Source organism: Notothenia rossii, assembly GCF_949606895.1.
Source record: "Notothenia rossii genome assembly, chromosome: 9".
Lineage (NCBI taxonomy): Eukaryota > Metazoa > Chordata > Actinopteri > Perciformes > Nototheniidae > Notothenia > Notothenia rossii.
Window position 1 is genome coordinate 12,628,334 of NC_136907.1, and position 17,100 is coordinate 12,645,433.

General features: G+C 43.7%; 1 protein-coding gene across 1 annotated transcript in view; it reads left to right on the forward strand.

Moving 5' to 3' along the window:
• The window catches only part of LOC307018461 (uncharacterized protein), a 56,561-nt gene that overhangs the window by 21,140 nt on the left and 18,321 nt on the right, over nt 1–17,100 (forward strand). Inside the window, exons 3-7 of the mRNA XM_079648696.1 lie at nt 15,656–15,922; nt 16,139–16,232; nt 16,326–16,466; nt 16,555–16,741; nt 16,826–17,001. Coding sequence (XP_079504822.1) covers nt 15,656–15,922; nt 16,139–16,232; nt 16,326–16,466; nt 16,555–16,741; nt 16,826–17,001 — 865 coding nt within the window. The remainder of the gene's footprint in view (nt 1–15,655; nt 15,923–16,138; nt 16,233–16,325; nt 16,467–16,554; nt 16,742–16,825; nt 17,002–17,100) is intronic.

Here is a 17,100-nt window from a genome sequence, read left to right on the forward strand (position 1 = left end):
CCCGCCCTGATTGTTTCCAACTGTGTCCCCTTTACCTGTGTATATATTGTGTTAGCTCCCTCCTGTTAATTGTCAGTTCGTTGTCTCACGAAGACCACGTATCGGCTTACCTCACGGACCTTTTCACGGACCTTTCACGGACCTATGCTATAGATCGCATTATAGTTTTCCTCGAAAGAGTGGTTTTGTTTTCCTTGTTTTATTACTGTGCAAATTCCAGTAAAGTCTTTATTTTGAAACGCTATCTGAGTCTGAGTTTTGAGTCGTGCAATTGAGTTCATGCCTCAGTGTTCTCCCCTTGACAGTACGAACTGACCATCAAAATGAACTCAGCCGACTCAGATCAGATTAAGAACGCTATCCGTTCTCAGGGCCAACGTCTTGGGCAACAAGAGGAGCGTATGGCCACCATGCAGCAGGGAGTGCAGGATCTAACCAGCAGCCAGGGGGAACTACAAACATCGTTGACGACCCAAGTTAATCTACTGGCAGCAGAGGTTCAGCGTGTGCTCACTCACCTGCAGGCTGTTTCTCCTCCTACGACTCCTCCGGTTCCAGCGGTGACCGGATTCGATCCCAACCGGGTTACTGAGCCGCACAGGGCTTCCATGCGTCTGGCTCCACCCGAAAGGTACTCCGGGGACTCAGAAGGCTGCCGGCCGTTCATCGTGCAGTGTGAGTTACACTATCACCACCAACCGGCTGCTTTTCCCACGGACATTTCCAAAGTGGCTTTTATGATCTCTCATCTCTCCGGCCGAGCAGCAGCGTGGGCCACGGCAGAATGGTCCCGAGGCTCGCCTATCTGCGGGTCTCTGGAAAACTTCATAGACACTATGAGGAAGACCTTCGATCAAACCACGCCGGGCAGGGAAGCAGCTCGGGCTCTGATCAAGCTGCGACAACATCAGCGGAGTGTGGCTGACTACGCCATCGAGTTCCGGACTAAGGCAGCCGACAGCGGCTGGAACTCCGCTGCATTGTTTGACGCTTTCGTCAGCGGTCTCTCGGATTCTTTACAAGACCAGCTGGCGCCTCTCGATCTGCCCGCTGATTTGGACTCTGTCATATCCATGGCTGTACGTATAGACAATCGTTTGACGGAGAGGAGAAGGAATAAATCCAAGGATGCGGTTGATCCACCTCTCCAGAGGAGACGCTCGCCGCTGGATATTACTTCTTCTTGGAGGCCCCGTCACCCCTCACCACCTGCGTTCCGGACAACAGCGCCCCCTGGCTCCGTGGAGGAGCCAATGCAGTTGGGCCGCGCCAAGCTGTCGCTGGCAGAACGTCAGCGTCGATTCAAGGAAGGTCTGTGTTTCTACTGCGGGCAGCGCGGACACCCACAAGCGGCTTGTCCGGTAAAAGAGGAGGCTCACCAATGAAGAGGAGTACGTTGGTGAGCCGGATCTCTTCCTCTGACTTTCCTCCTCGCACCCTGACCCGGATCCAGGTAAAAATCAGAGACAATGTAGTTACTCATGGTGTTCTCATTGACTCAGGGGCGGACGAAAGTCTTATGGATTGGGGTTTAGTTAAAAAATGGGACATAAAAACTAAACCTCTACCCCAGCCTCTTGAAGCGAGTGCTCTCGATGGGCGGCTGTTGTTTAAAGTTACTCACCAAACGGAGCCTTTAGAAGTAAGATGTAATGATAACCACCATGAGACAATGTCTTTTCACTTATTTAACTCAGCCCAACATCCACTCATTTTGGGGTTTCCCTGGTTGAAACTTCATAACCCTCACATAGATTGGCAATCTGGGAGGGTGGAGGGGTGGGGAAAGAATTGCATTGATCTCTGTTTTAAGCAGGTAGCAGAGATTGACAGGGGATGTAACACTGGGAGTGTTAGGCAGGATACAGTCCCAAAAATATATCTTCCGGATGTACTTTCAGTTCCTTCCTGCTACCACGACCTTAGTGAAGTTTTTAGTAAGTCCAAAGCTCTGGCTCTTCCTCCTCACCGCTCCTATGACTGTGCTATTGACTTGATTGCCGGGTCTCCCATTCCTAAGGGTCGACTTTATGCAATTTCAGGACCTGAGAAAGAGGCCATGAAGGACTATATTGATGCCTCCCTCAAGACAGGGCTTATTCGTCATTCCTCATCCCCAGCAGGGGCAGGGTTTTTTTTCGTGGGCAAAAAGGATGGGTCTCTTAGGCCCTGTATCGACTACTCACCTCTCAATGACATTACGGTTAAAAACCGGTACCCCCTCCCTCTCATCTCGTCCGCTTTCGAGCAGCTTCAGGAAGCCAAGGTTTTCACCAAATTAGACCTGCGGAACGCCTATCATTTGGTCAGGATCAGGGAGGGCGATGAATGGAAGACGGGTTTTAACACCCCTTCAGGACATTATGAATACCTGGTCATGCCGTTTGGATTGTCAAACGCTCCTGCAGTCTTCCAGGCTATGATCAACGACGTGTTGAGGGAGTTTCTGAACCGTTTCGTTTTTGTTTATCTGGACGACATTCTGATCTACTCCCCTGACCTTCACACCCACAAACAACATGTCCGCCTGGTTCTACAGAAACTGCTCCAAAATAAGTTGTTTGTCAAAGCTGAAAAGTGTGAATTTCATGTGGAAACAGTCACTTTTTTGGGCTTCATCATTTCCCCAGGTCAGGTTATGATGGACCCAGAGAAGGTTAGCGCAGTAGCTTGTTGGCCTACCCCTGACTCTCGCAAAAAAGTGCAGCAGTTTTTAGGCTTTGCTAATTTTTACAGACGTTTTGTGCGGAGCTTCAGCGCTATTGCAGCCCCTCTTCATGTCCTCACGTCCCCTCAGGTGCCTTTTGTGTGGTCTCCTCAGGCTGAGGAGGCTTTTTCTCGGCTGAAAAAGATGTTCACCACTGCCCCCATACTTACCATGCCGGATCCCACTCGCCAGTTCGTGGTGGAAGTGGATGCCTCCAACGAGGGGGTGGGAGCGGTCCTCTCCCAGCAACAACAGAAGGACAACAAACTTCACCCCTGCGCCTTCCTGTCCAGGAAGCTCTCCCCGGCAGAGAGAAATTATGACGTGGGAAACCGTGAGTTGCTGGCCGTGAAGTTAGCGTTGGAAGAGTGGAGGCATTGGTTGGAGGGAGCCGAGCATCCTTTTGTGGTCTGGACCGATCACAAGAACCTGGAGTACATCAGAAAGGCCAAAAGACTGAACTCCCGCCAGGCTAGGTGGACCTTGTTTTTCAACCGTTTTGACTTTGTTCTTTCCTACAGGCCGGGGTCTCAGAATGTCAAGCCTGACGCTCTGTCCCGTCTGTTTGACCCTGTGCCTGCAGCCAAGGAGCCGGAACCCATCATCCCATTGAACCGGGTGGTAGGAGCGCTGACTTGGCCAGTAGAAAAGGAGGTAATACGTGCCAATGCTGGAGCTCCTGCACCAAGGGGTTGCCCGCCTAACCGGATTTTTGTTCAGGAGGCCGAGCGACCACAGGTGATCCACTGGGCTCACACTTCGCTGCTCACCTGCCACCCCGGAGTCAAGAGAACTATGTTCATTGTTAAACAACGTTTCTGGTGGACATCCATGGAGAAGGAGGTGAAGGAGTATGTGGAGGCGTGCCCTATCTGCGCTCGAAACAAGACCTCTTCCAGGTCGCGAATAGGGTTATTACAACCACTCCCTATTCCCAACAGGCCCTGGTCAGAGATCTCCATGGACTTCGTCACTGGCCTGCCCCTCTCTAGAGGTAAAACCACAGTTCTCACGGTAGTGGACAGATTTTCCAAAATGACACATTTCATTGCTCTGCCAAAGATGCCCTCAGCTAAGGAAACGGCGGAGGTCATGATGCAGAATGTGTTTCGGCTTCATGGTTTCCCTAAGGATATTGTCTCCGACCGGGGCCCCCAGTTTGTGTCACGCTTCTGGAAGGAGTTCTGCAGCCTCATCGGTGCCACGGTCAGTCTCTCGTCTGGATATCATCCGGAGTCTAACGGCCAGACAGAGCGCCTAAATCAAGAACTGGAGACCTGCCTGCGCTGCCTGGTGTCCCAGAATCCATCCTCCTGGAGCGAGCACCTCACCTGGGTTGAGTATGCACACAACATCCTCCCTACTTCTGCCACGGGCCTGTCCCCGTTTCACTGTGTTTATGGCTACCAGCCGCCACTGTTCCCAGCCACGGAGAGGGAGGTCACGGTCCCGTCTGCCCACGCTCTGGTCAGGCGTTGTCGGCGCGTGTGGGCTGCGGCTAGGAAGATACTCTGCAGGAATTCACAACTGGTTAAGAGAGCAGCAGACCGAAAACGCCGACCAGCCCCTGTATACCAGCCAGGCCAAAAAGTCTGGCTCTCTACACGAGACCTTCCCCTCCACGTACTCTCCCGAAAACTGGCTCCCCGGTTTGTGGGTCCTTTTCCCATCACCAAGGTCATAAACCCAGTCTCAGTGAGACTACGGCTTCCCAGGGCCATGAAGGTACATCCCACCTTCCATGTAGGGAAATTAAAACCATTGAAGGAGAGCGCTATGGTTCCCACCGTCAAACCCCCCCCGCCCCCCCGGATGATCGATGGAGGTCCGGTTTACACGGTCAAGTCACTATTGGCTAGTCGGAAAAGGGGTAGAGGGCGACAGTTACTGGTTGACTGGAAGGGTTATGGTCCTGAGGAGCGGCAATGGATTCCTTCCCGCTTCATCGTGGACAAAAGCCTCATTGAGGATTTTGACCGCCTCAACTCAGAGGAGCCTGGGCCGTCAGGAGCCGTCCCTAGAAGGGGGGGTACTGTCATTTCCAAGAAACTTATTGTGAAAGTTTATTTTTTAGGTTAGAGTTGTCATGTCCCTTTGTCTTGTGCTTTATGTCTATACCCTTAATTATTTCTTCCTCTCATTTCAGGCCTCCACGCTCCCCGCCCCTTTTCTGTCTCCTGCGTCCTTGATTATTTTCCCCGCCCTGATTGTTTCCAACTGTGTCCCCTTTACCTGTGTATATATTGTGTTAGCTCCCTCCTGTTAATTGTCAGTTCGTTGTCTCACGAAGACCACGTATCGGCTTACCTCACGGACCTTTTCACGGACCTTTCACGGACCTATGCTATAGATCGCATTATAGTTTTCCTCGAAAGAGTGGTTTTGTTTTCCTTGTTTTATTACTGTGCAAATTCCAGTAAAGTCTTTATTTTGAAACGCTATCTGAGTCTGAGTTTTGAGTCGTGCAATTGAGTTCATGCCTCAGTGTTCTCCCCTTGACAGGGGCTTCATAGGTGAAATCCTCTTGTAGACTTCCTCATCAATAAGCACGGTGATAACGGTTGTTGTTAGGAGATTTAAACTATTCAGCGATTCTGCACTGCGGTCACTCAGCCGTCTCTCGAGTTTTTTTTTTCCAAATCAGCTGCTTTTTATTATTCCTGCTATATTTGACGAGTGATACGAATATTTTTTACCACAAGTTCGTAAGGAAACTGACACTGTTGGACTCGGTTCTAGCTTGACTTCTACCAGAAATAAAATTAAGTACTTCTACTGTGTACTTTGTGAGTAATCCTCTGTCATAGTCCCCTCCATAATGCATGTTTTTCTGCTATCTTTGATGAATGATACAAATATAATTTTACCATTACTTCTTAATGAAATTGATACTGTTTGACTTTGTATTAGCCTACTACTTACAATACATTTAAGTACTTTTACTGTGTATTTTTTGAGAAATCCTCTGTCAAAGTCCCCTGCTGAGAACAAAATCAAGCCACTTCTGCTAAGTTTGATGAGGGAATTCCTTTTTGTTGCCATTAGTTCTTTCTGAGATCGATACTGTTGGACTCAGTACTAGTGAAGCTACCCCCACAAGTACTATGAAGTACTTACTGTGTACTTTTCCAACAATCCTCTGTCAATGTCCCCTCCTGAGAACAAGAATGCATGTTTCTCTGCTATTTTGAATAAGCGTTAAAAAACCTTTCTTCCTGAGACTTACATTGTTGGACAGAGTATTTTAAGAGGATATGGTGGACATGATATCAGCAATACTTCCAGTCAGTACTCCAGCAGCAGCATTTTTACACCTTGGAAAGTCTTTAGAGTCTGGCCTGGATAGCTGGTCTATCCTTCAGCACACTGACACACTCTGTCACATGGTTGCCCTCTTATGATGCTCCTGTCTTTTAAGATTATTTCTCAGCCGCTAGTTCATTCCTCGCAGATTCTTCAGTCTCATCAGCCTCATCCTTCCATCAGGCCCTGTCAACGCCTCCAGCACACTTCCAGTGTCTGACTCCATATGATATTGTCCTGATGCTGTAAGGGTGATGTCCCATGATCACAAAATGACCCCTCTAAAGTCTGAGTGCCAAGGACCTCATATTATGTCTGTCATTAATGTTACATTACCCGTTATAACAGTTTTCTTTCCTTTTTTCTCTTCTCTTAACTACCTATCACATCCATCGGCGTGACTGGAGGGAGTTCCTTTACCGTAACTCTGTGACAAAGGCTGAATTCAGATTCCTCGTGAGACGGTGTTGAGCAGCCTACAATGCTCCTCCCCAAATCTGTCAGGATGGCAAAGGGCTCGTTGTCTTTTCCTGTTAACACCTGTCTGGGTGTCAGTGCTCTGGGACAGTTATACCCGATTAGGAGTCCGACATCACAGCTGAGGAGAGGTGGCATGTTATCTTTGATTGTTGTTAAGTGAGACCATAGCTTTGCTGTGTCATGAATGGGAATATGATCACGATTCGCAGGAATACAGTCTCTTGTGTAACCATGAGGAAGGTCGATGTGCAAGCAGGAATTACAGTTTTTCTCGATTGCTAACGCACTAAAATTATACATAAAGCACAATTATTTTAACTGAAACTCAAAGAGCAAAACATCGGCTCAAATCTCCAAAACTCTAAACACGTTTTCAGCTTTTCACACAATTTGCATATCAACATGGCACTTTTTGCAAACCACTGCACACGTTTCTCCACGTAAGACACAGGAATCTGACATAAAGTCAAGTGTTAGCTCGTTTAAAACACTGATATTCAAAATGCCTCACACATGGACCAATGATCAAGAAACACGTTCCACCTGACTAAACACCTGATTGCATAATTGTTGGCTCATCAATCAGGATGTTAGCACTATAAAAAGACCACAGGTGAGTACTTTCTTACAGCAACAATGGAAGACAACATGGAAGCAAGAGCAAGAGGAAGAGGAAGAGGAAGAGCAAGAGCAAGAGCAAGAGCAAGAGCAAGAGCAAGAGCAAGAGCAAGAGCAAGAGCAAGAGCAAGAGCAAGAGCAAGAGCAAGAGGACTTGGACAAAGAAAAATACTCTCTAATGAAATGAAATGTTATCAACCATGGTTTGACAATGAGAGAGGCTGGACAGAGGGTTCAGCCTAATCTAAGCCGATTTACTGTTGCCTCTGTAATCCGGACACTTAGACTTGAAAACAGGTTAGTTACCAGTTTTTAGCTCTGCATAATTCATGACATATCAGTGCTTATATCTGTTGTGTGAAACTTATTTACTTCATTACTGTAATTGAATTTTTTGCATGTTGCAGACTATAACTGTACAACAATCCTGCATAATTTAGTGTGGTAAACGTACTTGTATGCAACACAGACACTGACCAACCACTATATCTTTGTTGTTTATCTGAAGGACTGAGAAACAAAGAGGTGCAGGTGGAAAGCTAAGGATTTTCAATGAGGCACAGGTAGCAGCAGTTACAAACTGGGTTTCGGCAAACAATTCCATCACACTTAGAGAGATCCGAAGCATAGTAACCATGTGCTGAGATGCATGTTGCACAATGTTATCTTTGAATAAAATGTGATTTCATTCAACAACTAATTTGTATTTCTTCATTTACTGTATTTCTGTATACTCAAGCAATCTTTCTCTGCAGAAAGCTCTATGTACAGAGCATAGCCCATAAAAGATGAAAGTGCTTTAGATTATGCTCAGCAGTGTGTAGTTGGGTGGTCAAACAATCCAGTATTATGAATGAAATGTGTTATATTTGGTGCTAAAGTTTGCATTTGGTAAGTGTTTAGTTTTGAGTACAGTTCTTCACTTAGCAGGAGAAATGAGGTGTTTTGCACTTTGGGTGTGTGGTTTTGTGAGCAATTTAAAAAAAAAATGTGTTAGCAATCGAGAAAAACTGTAAAGCCTCGCACACGGAGTCCAGACACTCTTTTCACTCGTCGTGATCATGTTCTTTCCAAGCATGGTGGTAAGTTTCAGTTTCACAGGATAGGTGTTGGCTTGTAGTTCATTGCTTACGTCTTGGTCTATGAAGGTGCTGTCGTTTTGAGTATCTAATAATGCATAGACAAGCTGTTCTTTGGATGGGTTTTTAGCTGAGGAAACCCACACAGGAACGATCAAGGAAGTGCTGCCTGTCTGACTTCCTCCAGTGACGTTGAGTACCGTAGCTGCTTTGGTTTCATTTTCACTATTAAGAGCTGTGTTCACAGTGAAAACAGATCTTTCTTGATTTCCACGTCTTCTGAAGTTCTCATCGTGGAGACAGGTAGGGTGCCTTCTCTGACATATATCACAAGTGTGGCGGTGACGACATTCCTTTGCACCATGACCTGGCTTCATGCAGCCGTAACACAGCTTATTATCTTTTACAAATGTTTGTTGATCATCTTTGCACGACATGCAGGGGGGCCTTGGTTTTTCACTGTTTATGGCAGTTTGCGTGCTGAAGACATTTGCTTTATTTCCCCTTGTTTCCTTAATGCCTCTTTTGTCATATGAGTTGGATGAGTAGAGAGCATGTAGAGAAGTGACTGGGTTGCATGCTATCTCTGACTCTAATGACACACAGTGAGTGAAATCCTCAAAGGTGGGAAACTCTTTACCTTCCATGAGAGCGATTGTAACCTGGCGATTCCAACGTGCTGCTAGCCAATCAGGAATTCTCTGGATTAGCTTTTGGTTTTCTTCGCAGTCATTTTGAATTTCTAGACCCTTCACATGGGGCATGCTTTGCAGGCAGGCATTTAGGAAGTCAGAGAATGTTCTTATCCCTTCAGCGTCTTTGGGTTGTATTTTCCGCCATTTTGACAGCTTCTCCCTGAGAGCTCTTTGGATCACAAATGGCTGCCCAAAGCGTTGATTGAGCTTATTCCATGCATCTATGGCTGTTCATAATTTCGATAGAATGTTCCTTCAAGGCATTTGTGAGCAGGGCCACTGACATGTTTCTTTAGATGGCAAAGTTTATCAGCTGAAGAAATGCCCTTTCGGTCCACGAGTGATATGAATGACATTCTCCATTCAATGAAGAGGAGTGGGTCTCCACTAAAGACTGTGGGCATTGGCATTGGGAGTCTGTTTATGGCTATGCTGTCTTGTATTGCTTGGGCCAAACAGGACACATCAGTAGTGGGTGTTGGTGCCGTAATGTGAGGGTTTTGACAATTTACAGAAGGGCTGAAAGGGATATATCTCATGTTCTGCTGTGTAGACTGTCTATCAGTTTCCTGTCTGATTTCTCTTTTCGTAGATCTCCAGTCTGGCACGAGCAGCCTCCATTTCCCTTTCTGCTTGTAGACTCTCTCATTTAGACTTCTGCATGTGTAGTTCATACTTATTTCTTCCTTTTGCTTTATTTCTTTTTCCATTACTTTATATTGAGCCTCCTTTGCAGCAAACTCTGTGGCTGCATCAGCCCTTTTTGCAGTTAGGACCGAGGTTTCAGAATGGTGACTGGCGCTTGAATGAGAGGCAGTGCCATAAATGGAGTACGCGTAGTCATGGGCTGATAGCTGGCGAAGACAGTGCCTTTCACTTTCCGCATCAAAATCGCCATCTATTTCCGTTAAGCGGTCGTTGATCATTTTCATAATGTCTTTCGTTACAGCCTCACATGCGTCAATCCTGCGTCTTAGTTCAGTGGATGGTGTGGTTCGGTCTCTTATTTCGCTGTAAGCTCTCATCACACCAATCATTCCATCTTCAATTGCGTCTGCCATTTCAGCCAATTCCCGTTTTGATATGTCAGTCTTTAATATTTCCTTAGCTTTTCTGACTTGGTATTTCCACTGTTCATACAGGCTAAGCAGTCTTTTTTCCCTTTTACACAATTCCTCCTGTTGGTAGGCAAGCATCTTCTCTGTCTGCACAGTGGGGCGTTCTGAACGACGTGGTAATGCTAACCCGTCAGTTTCATCCATTTTGACTTGTAGCTCAGCTAGTTGTTTTTCTTTATATTCAATTTCCTTCTTTAATTCCTGCCTTGACATACCTTCACAATCTTCCTGATGTAATCAACCTATATTTTCCTTTATTTCCATTTGTAGCTTAATTATCTGTTCCTTTATGTCATCCATTTTGAGCTTAGCCGTATTCTTTACCTTCTTAGTTCACGCTTGATGCTGAGAGTCATTATTCATTTGTTTTAAAGCAGGAGGCGCAAACTCTTGCCTCGGGGAGGGAGAAAAAGAGCCAAAGCGGAGAATAAACAGAAGGGCAACCATGGCAACCATGCAAGGGAAGTCTTCTTCGCTGCTTTTGTGGCAGACTACAGCGCCACTTACAGGCCTGGTATGGAGTCAGATTTGGGTCAATATTCTAGCGCGCAAAACAAGCTACTCACGAGCGGAAAATGTGCTTTTACACGCGCATGAAATGACCCTCGCGCGCAGACATCCCTCTTGCTCGCTCGCTCAGCCTCACTCGCTCGCGGAGTCTGTCTGCGCGCGCGTGAAAAGTTTCTCACACTTTGGGGCGGAGCCACTGGACTTTGATTGACAGCTGCCAGGAAGCCCAGAGTTGCCAGGTTTGATAAATGCCTGAACTATCAATTAATTTGCTATAAAAAAAATGACACATTAATTCTAGGAGTGTAATGCTTTTACAAACACTATAGTAATAATATGCATTCATTATGACAATATCATACTATTACTATAGGAGTGTTCTATAGTGTGTTCAAAAAACAACTACAGAAACACTATATATTATACTATGGTAGTACTATTTAAAATAATATAGTCTTAATACGGAAACACCAACAAAAAAAACTATAGTAGTACTTTTACAAACACTATAGTAATAATATCCATTCACTATGACAATATCATGATATTACTAGGAGTGGTCTATAGTGTGTTTAAAAAAGAACTATGACACACTATATATTATACTATAGTTATACTATGTAAAATATTATAGGAATACTACAAAGATCTAGATACGTAGTATTACTATTGAAATATTATATGGCTACTATAGCTAGTAAAATGGCACTACAGAAAAAACTATAGTAATACGATAGCTGGTGAAAAATACTACAGAACACTACAAACTGACTATAGAACAATATATATTAGCTGTACACTTTACGAATATAATGGTTTTTTATGGACATCTTTACCATTAAATCTTGTCCAACTGATATTGCTGCTGTCACTCCTCGGCTCTTGGTAGTTCAGGCATTTATCAAACCTGGCAACTCCAGGTTTCCTGGCAGCTGTCAATCAAAGTCCAGTGGCTCCGCCCCAAAGTGTCAGAAACTTTTCACGCGCACGCAGACAGACTCCCTGAGCGAGTGAGGCTGACACTCCCGCGAGCGAACAAGAGGGCTGTCTCTGCTCGCGGGGGTTTAATCTGCGCGCGAGGGTCATTTCATGCACGTGTAAAAGCACATTTTCCGCTCGTGAGTAGCTTGTTTTGCGCGCTAGAATATTGACCCAAATCTGACTCCATACCTGGCATATGTACTACAGCGTCTCCAGCGCTTTCGAGCAGCAATGGCCGGCCGTGGCCCAACCTCTCATTCCCGTGATAGGTGGAGAATTGAACAATAGCCGTAGCGCCACCGTCCTTAGTCAGGACAGTGTTCAAATCTGGATCAGTCTGTATCAGATCCATTGCAGCCCCTTTTTCAGAGATTTGGGTTGGAAAGTAGAGAGGGTTGTGTTTTCTGACACTTGGTGAGTTCCCTGGAACAGCGGGGACACATATTCATGTATAAAAGACGTACAAAAGTGCATTTTGCATGATAGGTCACCTTTAAATATACATGACCTCTTAAATTAAAATAAAGTGAACATTAACACCAATATTATCATTTATAAAATGCTATAACAAAAAAAATAACATTAGCAGCAGATTTTTTAATTAAATAATAAATATACATACCAACTACAAAATAAGCGGGTATTAAAGTATACAGTAAATGGACAACAAAACGGAAATGGAAGTGAAAAGGCCTGATGGTGGTGCTAAATCAGAGCATATTACCTGTTCTCAGTCTTTTTCTCATCATGCATCTTCTGTGTAGTGATCCAATATCGTTACCATAGCCTTGCCCTTTAACAGTTATTACGAGGCCTTGCTCAGCCTTACTCACCAAGAGCCCAGCGCCTAGCCTTCCTACAGGCAAAGTCACTGATCAAGTCCTGAAGTCCAGCGTTCTAGCCAACTGGCTTTCAATGGACAGCATGGCAAGACTGCAAAGCCTTATGGGGGGACAGGGCTGCAGAGCCTAAAGATGGATCTGTTGGTCCTGGCACCAGGGGGAGGGACAACTGATTTAGTATGAATAGCTGCTAAAAATGTACCTGCATTTATTAAATGTCAGCTAAAAGAGGAGTGAAATAAAAAACCTCTGAATTGTCTCTGAAGATATTAACAGTACTTAAAGGTGGGGTAGGTCATTTTGAAATGTTTGAATTTGAAAATACACAACAGGAAAAAATCTGCCACTTCCTTACAGAGCCCCTCCTCCAACACACACGAACGCGCACATGACCAATGAGGGCACGAGATAAGTTTGTGCACAGATGGAAGGCTGACAGGCAGGTAGGCCATCCAGTTATTTTAGCCGGGCCGGCTAAAATGATTGGTCGTGCTTTTTATAGCGCCACTGCTTCCGCAGATGACGTTTTTTTATGGATTTTTTGTCAAAGCACTTAAGATATTCATTGCTATCGGGATGTTAAGAGCATCCCATGGAATATAACAAAAAGTGTATCTCAAGCCGGTTTCTCAAACTTACCTACCCCACCTTTAATGTCAGCAAAACATTACAATTATTATTTACAATGGACTACGCTTAGCTAACAGACTAATTTCCACCACTCATGGACCACACCCACCTTTTCTTTTGAAAAACTGGGTGACATACTGTCACCCTTTAGTCCCTCTCTATTGTCTTTCTCTCTTTTCTTTTCTTTCTTGAAACCCTGACTTTGTTAGTCGTTGAGACATGTACACACGTAAGTGTACTAGCATCCCTCCTCACATGCTCTCACTCTCTGCTAGAAAGGGCCGGTGCCGCACAGCGTTTGGAGGCAGGACCAAACCATTACATGTAAATAGAGGGGGTGTTTGATGCTTTGGATAATTAACTTTTGGAAGAAAATAAGTTAAATGAATTGTAAGTTTAGTGAGCACATTCTCAATGTGACGTTATATTAATGTTAATTTTTGAAACTTGATGAAAGGTTACTTAAACCTTTGTTCTTAATGTTCTAAAAATGTTTGGGGCCCCTGTCAGTCACGGGCCCTTAGAATCGTCCTAACCCTGATTTAAGATATATATAAAACAGAAACGAAAGCAACAAAAACAATGCAACATCCCCTTCAATCTCATATAACACAAATTGGGTTATCTACAGTCCTTGTTATTTTATCTTTAGACTGTTTTAATCTATCTCAATCTATTTAGAGGTCTTGAAGTTGCCACTGCACTCTCATATCATTTTGAATTTGATTGAAAGAGAACATTGTTCATTTTGTCCGGATGTACAAAACTGGGCTGACAGGGACATCTACTGAAAACGTATAGGTTTCACACAAGCTGTTATCAGAACTGAAAATTAAACTATCAAATGGTCACATCAAAACAAAAACTCTGTTTGCTGCCAGGATTTTTAATTGCAAAAACAAATGATAATAGAAAATAATTCCAAGAACTACATACGCACCCTACTATCTGTTCCAACCAAACCCCTCCTCAATTTGATAAACCACCTCGGTCTGATCCAACCAGCCAGTTCAGACTGCAGATCTGATGATAACAACACTGAGTCGATCATTGTTCTTTGACCTAAGGTTATGCTGCCAAGTGATATAACTAGTTTACACGGCATGATGAATCTTTCCTTTTAGGTGTCATCAACAACAACAAAAAAACAAAGAAGCTTCAGCATCCATATTGGTATTGGACAAATTGTTCTTCTCAAAATTGGTATTGGAATTTTTCAATAGGCGCATTCCGAAACTAAACGATATTTGGAATGGCCAATCCGTGCTCAGAACAGAAGTCCCAACAACTAGCCAACCCTTTGCATATCTCTTCATCAGACTATCTCACGTCTTTTGGTAGATTCGATTTTCAGATTTGCGCTCATCCAAGTAAGTTTTGCAATCGCTGTAGAGCAGTTGCACTCTGGAAAAATACAATTGTATTATATCTTATAATAAGAAGATATGAAAAACTTCTCCAGGAGATAGTTTCCAGACCCAATGCGTAAACGTGAGCCACTTTAAAGAAAAGTTGGTACCGTGACCCTTTTCGCATGAGGAGATGTCCCCATCCTTGTAACAAACCAGTGATAATGGGGTTCAGCACGCCATATGACAAGTTGCTCTTTGTTAAACTGTTTGTGAGTGTGTGTGCATTTAAAATGATGCCACTGCAAAAATGAATAGAAAAAAGGCAGAGACCCAAACTACTTTTCTTAGCATTTGAAAGATAGCATTTAAAAAGTAATTAAATATGTTTTCAACTGTTAAGTGATGAGGTCAGAGGAAAGGCAGTATCATCCTCTATCAGTCATTCCACTGCACATAACCTGCTGCCGGGTTCGCCCAGTGCCACAACTCAATTCTCTGTGGAATAAAAGATAAATATTTTTGAAAGATTTCTACTTAACCAAAGGCAACAGGTCAGACCAGTCATGCAGTGAGTTTCACAACTGCTAGTTTACAAGAGGACCTCAAGACCTAAGGCACAGTAACATCATATCTGATAATTAAATGGGAACAAATAATTTCACATTATTTAGACCACTATTAATTAGTATTTGGTACCAAAAACAATGAGTCACTGTTTTATTAAGTTTAGAATTTTGGAGGATTTCAGAATGTACATCATAATGATAAATGTTTGTTAAATAAGGACCACACTTTTGTAGTCAATTGACCAGAAAAAAACAAATGTCGAATCCATTTTATGTGAAGTTTTTGTTGAAAGTGAAATAATGTGTTAGCTGCTATTCTTTTAGTGCTGTAAGGAACTCCTGTTTGGTTGTGGTAAAAAAAAACAGGAACAAATTATGTATTTGGTTTATTTTCTGATTTAAAATGTTTTTGTGTTTATCTATATAATAAACAATACAATACATGTGCTTTTCTCCAACAGGTTGCGTAGTGATGTTTGGATTGGCAGCTTTGTGTTTCCTGCTTCTGCAGACTGGAGCTTTCGGGTTCAACATATACTTTTTCGGTGTAGGCTTTTGGTCCAGCTCTTCACTAACTCATGAGGACATCACTCAGACAGCCGCCCTCAATGCCACCGTGCAGGCGTGTCGCGCTCTGGCCCGGGCGGAGGGCAAAGACTTCACTTTTCCTGTAAGGAATCAATTCTACCTATATACATTTTAATTTGAATGTTGACCATTGCCTGTATTGTTAATTATCATTATGCCTTATTAATTGTGTGTGTTTGTCCACAGCCTTTGACTGCTGAGTCTGTTGCTGTTGCCTGTGAAGCGTCAAAATCATCCAAGAGCTTCAGAAAAGCTATCAAATTAATCCAAAAAAAGAATCGACACATAGATAAACAATATTACAACTCAGCACCTCATCACTTTGACGATGAACAGTTCTTGGAGGGGAGGAGACTCATCACAGAAGGATTGTCCGTTGTGAAGGCCAGCAACAAGCTTGAAAACTTTGTGACAGCAAGAGAGAATCTGGGGAGAATCTTACACACTTTACAGGTCATTTCTTTATTTGTTTGTTTTTTCATTACAGTTTTTGACACACATGTTCAATCAATTTAATTAATTTCCATCGACTAATTTCCTTTTAAAATCATGGGGGACATCTTTAAAGTGCATTAATGAAGACTTCTGAAAAACATCATCTTGGTATTTAAAGATATAAACTTTAGACAATAGATACAATATTTAACTTCTTTCCTTTTTAAATAATAGGATTTCTACAGTCATAGTAACTGGGTGGAAATGGGAAACAAACTCCCAAACTCTAACCTGTTCAAGGAAGGGACGAGCATCGGAAACATAGCAGGTAAAAAATATCATGTCAGCGTTTGTCTCCACAAGAAAAGAAACAGATAAGTGACAAGAAAAAAGAAAACTGACAAATTGTTCTTTCTCAAAGCCAAAGACAGAGCAACCTGTCGCAACTGTGACGGCGATGACTGCAGGAACAACATTTTGGAAGATATCCTACAGGAAAAGATACTTATTTCGGGATATTTTGCTTTGAACTTGCCTTTAATTAGTTCTTACAAACCAGAAGGTAAAGGATGTAACACCTGCCTCCATCCTTGTTATTTTCCAAAGAAGATAGAAGAAGTGTTCTCTTATCTGTTTCTATTACTGAACAGGAAAGTGCAGCCATGGAGGTTTTTGCGATAAAACACGCAAGACTGAACCTAAAGGTGGGATCAACAAAGACAAAGTTGGCTCCGACCATGGACACCTCCACATGACAGCAGCAAATATGGCTATAGCTGCCACCAGTGAGCTACTGGAGGACATTCGGGGGGCTGCTGGGGACAAAACCTTCCTCCAGTAAGAAACCCATTCTGCATGTTGCAGTTATTGTAAAACTGCAAATGGGATCTTCTCTTATCTCTTTGTTCCTTCTTCCCTCAGGTTGATGGGAATCAACACAGGATCCAGTAAAGCTCTTTTCTTTGTGATCGACACGACAGGAGGCATGAGCAATGACATCGATGCAGTGCGGGACGTCACTTCCTCTATAATCGACAGTAAAGTGGGAACAGAAGATGAGCCCTCACTCTACATTCTTGTTCCTTTCAACGATCCAGGTATTGTTATGCCCCAGACTTTTCAATCTTGTCTAGTATTTTGTTTTGAGAAAAGGGTTATTTTTACCATTAAATAATAACATGTGGGACTGCGGCATC